This window comes from Poecilia formosa, unplaced genomic scaffold (assembly GCF_000485575.1).
Source record: "Poecilia formosa unplaced genomic scaffold, Poecilia_formosa-5.1.2 Scaffold407, whole genome shotgun sequence".
NCBI lineage: Eukaryota > Metazoa > Chordata > Actinopteri > Cyprinodontiformes > Poeciliidae > Poecilia > Poecilia formosa.
Genome location: NW_006800346.1, coordinates 333,102 through 337,394, shown reverse-complemented (window position 1 = coordinate 337,394; position 4,293 = coordinate 333,102). Strand labels below are relative to the sequence as shown.

Genomic DNA, 4,293 nt, shown 5'->3' with positions numbered 1-4,293 from the left:
ACCCGAGCCCGTTCAGCAACGGGAACCAACACCCGAGCCCGTTCAGCTACGGGAACCAACACCCGAGCCCGTTCAGCTACGGGAACCAACACCCGAGCCCGTTCAGCTACGGGAACCAACACCAGAGCCTGTGCGGGAACCAACGCCAGAGCCTGCTCAGGTGCGGGATCCATCACCCGAGCCTCTGCGAGAACCAACGCCTGAACCTGTGCGGGAACCAATACCTGAACTTCAAGAACAAACTCCTGAGCAAGGAAGTGAAGCAGCCACCGGTGTCCGGATGTCACCTCAGATGACCGCTTATAAATTTGAAGACAACAGTTCGGTTCCCTCCTTAGGAACAACTGTCATGTCTCCCCCTTGCTCCCCGCCAGTCCCTGCCTCGCCTGTTAGAGAATCCCAGAATGCCTCCTCACTTTTGGACTTTGATGTTCCATCTGATTCCTGGAACAGGAACCAGTCTCCTACTGGTCTGGCACCCCACACGTTGCTTAATGTGATGACATTCCAAGCAGAGGAGGACAATGTACAAGGATACGGAATTCAAGGGGTACAAAATGATGAGAAAGATGATGAGGAGGAGGAAGTAGATGAGGAAGCCCTGTTTCTCTCTACCTCCACAGCTCCAGGGTCTCTTTCAGCTGTTGGACAACCTCACAATTTTGGTGCTTTGCCTTCGGGTGATTTTATTCACAAGGACCTTGTATCTTCTCATGAAAAGGAAGAGGCAGTGGAAAAGGCTGATGAGGAGATCAATGAGGATGACGATGAGGAGGAGGAATATGAGGAAGAGAGGAGACCAGGCCACCAGCTTTCATCCTTGGTCACTGACATGAGTACCTCTCAACATTCGGATGAGTTCCAGGCGCGGTCGTCAGCATTCGGAGGTTGGCATGGTGATGACCTGCTGTCTGGGATGGACTCCGAGGACATGAGCAGCTGCACCAGCAGCCGGCAGCAGGGGGTGTCCGACCTCAGCAGCACTCAGCACACCGCCATCTTAGAGGGCACCCAGAGCTCAGACGCCTTGATCGACTCCAGCCTCAGGGGCTCTGAAGGAGACGGTAATCTCATGGGTTCTCCCAATGTGGAAACTCTTGCCAATGAAGAAGAGGAGGATGAGGACGACGAGCGGGTGGACGATATGGACTTGAGCTCTGAGCAAGCTGAGGAGCATCACAGAGTGTTCCAGGAGCACATACAAGACGAGGAGGAGGACGAAGACGTGGAAATGCACAGCGAAGGCGTGACGGAGAGTGGTGGGAATGTCGATGATGACTTTAACGAGGAAGAGCACTTGGATAACTTGACCCACTCTGGTTTGTTGTCTAGTGCTGCCCCTGCATCCTCCTGGGGCCAGACAAACCCCTTCTCAGATACTTGGACTCAACCAGTGTCCCACCTCGCTGTGTCCTCCCCCAGCCCCGTGTCGGACCACGATGCAGCCGAATCTGAGACGCCAACCCAGTCTCCCGCTCAAGCGTGTGTTGACAGTAGCGCCCCATCATTCCCCCTCCAGACAGAGCAGATACCCCAGCATCATCATGACCTATTCACTGCTCCGGCTGTAGGCATGTCCCAGGCCGACACTCCGACTGGGACCGCCCCGCCCGCTCACAGCGGCAGCGAGACAAGCACTCCTGAGGACCTCCGTGACTACGACAGCAGCTCTGGAGTAGAGTCCCGCTCTGATAAACAGCAGACCCCGGTACCGGCATCACTTCAGCCCGACGTGGACCAGGATCTAGGCATTCACTTGGAGAAAGGTGATGGAGAAGAGGAAGAGGCTGAGACTCTTCCTGCTGATGAGGTGCTTGGAACCGGACCCCCAACAGCTCCTGCGTCAGTCCCTTCATCCCCGTCTACCTCCGGCGATGAGGCCAGTGACACAGAGGGGGAGATACAGATTAACGACCCAGAAGCTCCGATGACGATGGATGAAAGGGCTGCAATGGAAAGCCCTCCTCCCACCGGTAGCTTGCCAGCTTTGGAGGAGGATGAGGAGGCAGGAGATCCAGCTATTGGAGAAGGTGAAGAGGATGGAGGTGGAGCTACTCCTCAGTCAGCCAATTCTGTGGCATCTTATGGCTTTGACTGCACAACGTCCAACTCCAATGCCCACTCAGTGGCAGAAAGCTGCGGAAAGAGCCCTGGCATCTTCTCCCTTGAGAATGAGGAGCAGCTTCCAGAGGAGGCTAAGGACCCCTCCCTCATCAAGGAGCTGACCCTGCCTTCATCTGCTGCTGCGGCCCTGGCCGAGGATCTGCTCGGCAACCCCGTGGACCTGATCCCTTTGGGTCACCAGGGAGACGACTTTCCCAGTCTGGATGAGCACCACCACTTCCTGCTCGGAGGAAACGCTGCAGATCATCGGGAGAAGGCGAATCCACTGGAGGGCAGCGACGACCTGGTGGACCAGGAATGTGGAGACTCCGACAACCTGACACCGTACTTCTCCACCATATGTGATAAGACTGATAGTTTTCTGGAAGGTAACGTATAAGACCCCCTATCATCCCTGGAATGCACCTTTTTCCTGCAACCCTACCCGTTTTCCCCCTACGTTATTTGTTCTTCTCTGGTTAGACGTCTTAGCAGAAAAAAAGGAGACCAAGATTGTAGAAAACAATTTTTGAGAAATGATCGAAGGAGACGGAAAAAAATGACTGTAGCGATTTTTAAATGAAGCCTCCCTCTTTCTTACCGTTCCGATCCATGTTTTGAGCGTATGGCTAAAACTCTGTAATGTACCATAGCTACTACCTTTTCTAGTCTAATGTTCTTTTTAAGTAACACTGCATATTCTGTTGCCCCTTGCGGGGTATTGACTGATTGGTCCATTGTGACTGGGCCTGTAAACTGAGAAAGAGGAGCAAAAAAAAAAAAAACAGATGAAAAGATATGGACTCTTTGTGTATTTATCCTACTGTTTTTACCAAACAAATGTCAATGATTTCTTTTTTTTTTTGTATTTACTTGTTTTGTTTCCTTGTTATTTTTTTTGTTTGTTTTTGTTGAACCTGGTCCTCCCTACCCTGTGTGCACACTTCGTGTTCTGCACTATAGCGATAGTCACATATTCCTTTTGAAAACTTTCTGTTCTTGTTCCAAGACTTTTAGCTATATTAATAATAAAGGTTAGGTATTAACACTGCTGGTTTTGCCTTTACAGTTGTAATGAGGTAGGTGTGGGAGGATTAGAGTTAGGGCTGACCCAAATGCTTTGTTGTTTTGCCGCCATTACTGATGTCCAAATTTGGACTTGAATACGTGGATTCTATGTTTTCCTTCATGTACTATACCACTAAAGCTGAGATCACGCTATTTATGCTTGCAAGTGTTGATGTGAGTTGCTAATTCAAGCTTTCATAAGTGCATCCAGACAGTGGCGGTTCTTGGATGAATGGTACCCTGGGCGAGCCCCTTTCCTCTGCATCGTAATCAGTTCCACCACCACAACTAATGCGCTCCGGTGAGAGAGAAGATTCTCTGCATCAAAGGTTCTGTTCTGAAATTTTGATCTAATCTGTACTATATCAACAGAATAATTGAGTTCAGGTTTGATCATTTTTACCTAGAGCTAATTAAAGGAATTATACGTTCTTTTAAGAATCGTGAAATTATCCTTAATTTAGTTCCAGATTGGTATTAATCAGATACCTATTTCTGTGATAACCCACTACCTGGATGTTGCACAAAGCAATAGAAAACTCTCTCTTGGAACATGTTTTTCTGATTGGTAAATGCTGCCCTGGGTGAAGAGCCACATCGCTCCATATCAAGAACCACCACTGACTCCAGATCATTTTCAATAAAGGTTTGAAGCCTCAAAAACTGTATTTGGGACAGCCCTAGTTAGATTGCAGTCGGTGGCGTCGTATACGTGTGCTTCAAGAGGTTCTATGCTTATTGTATTTGCATAGGTTGTTAAGGTGCAGTCACTTCCAGTATCTGCTTCAGGTTTTCTTCAGGCCTTTTGTTGGCTCATCATTTTGTGTCTTAAGAGGATAACGAGTAGTGCATTATTTAATAAAACCCTGCATTACCTTACATGGCTACCACAGTTTAGCTTTATACTCGAGCATTTTCATAGCAAGCTTTTGGTTTACTATTTCAACAGTATATTGCATGTTTAACTAACAAAAAACACTCTGTAATACCTGAAGTTTGAAACAGTTCAACAGTAGACATGTTCAGAACTGAAAGGTTCGACACTAGGTTATCTTTCAAAATTCCATTAAAACATCATTGCAAGGCATTTTGTTCCTGTTTCTTACTTTCCCAATGGGCCCA

General features: G+C 48.5%; 1 protein-coding gene across 2 annotated transcripts in view; it reads left to right on the top strand.

Moving 5' to 3' along the window:
- The window catches only part of prr36b (proline rich 36b), a 33,631-nt gene extending 30,734 nt beyond the window's left edge, over positions 1 to 2,897 (top strand). Inside the window, exon 6 of one of the 2 annotated variants that reach the window (XM_016663182.1) lies at positions 186 to 2,897. In XM_016663182.1, the coding sequence (XP_016518668.1) occupies positions 186 to 2,503 (2,318 nt within the window). In that variant the 3' untranslated portion in view covers positions 2,504 to 2,897. The other variant, XM_007576443.2, reaches the window with a different exon arrangement.
- The last annotated feature ends 1,396 nt before the right edge of the window (positions 2,898 to 4,293 follow it).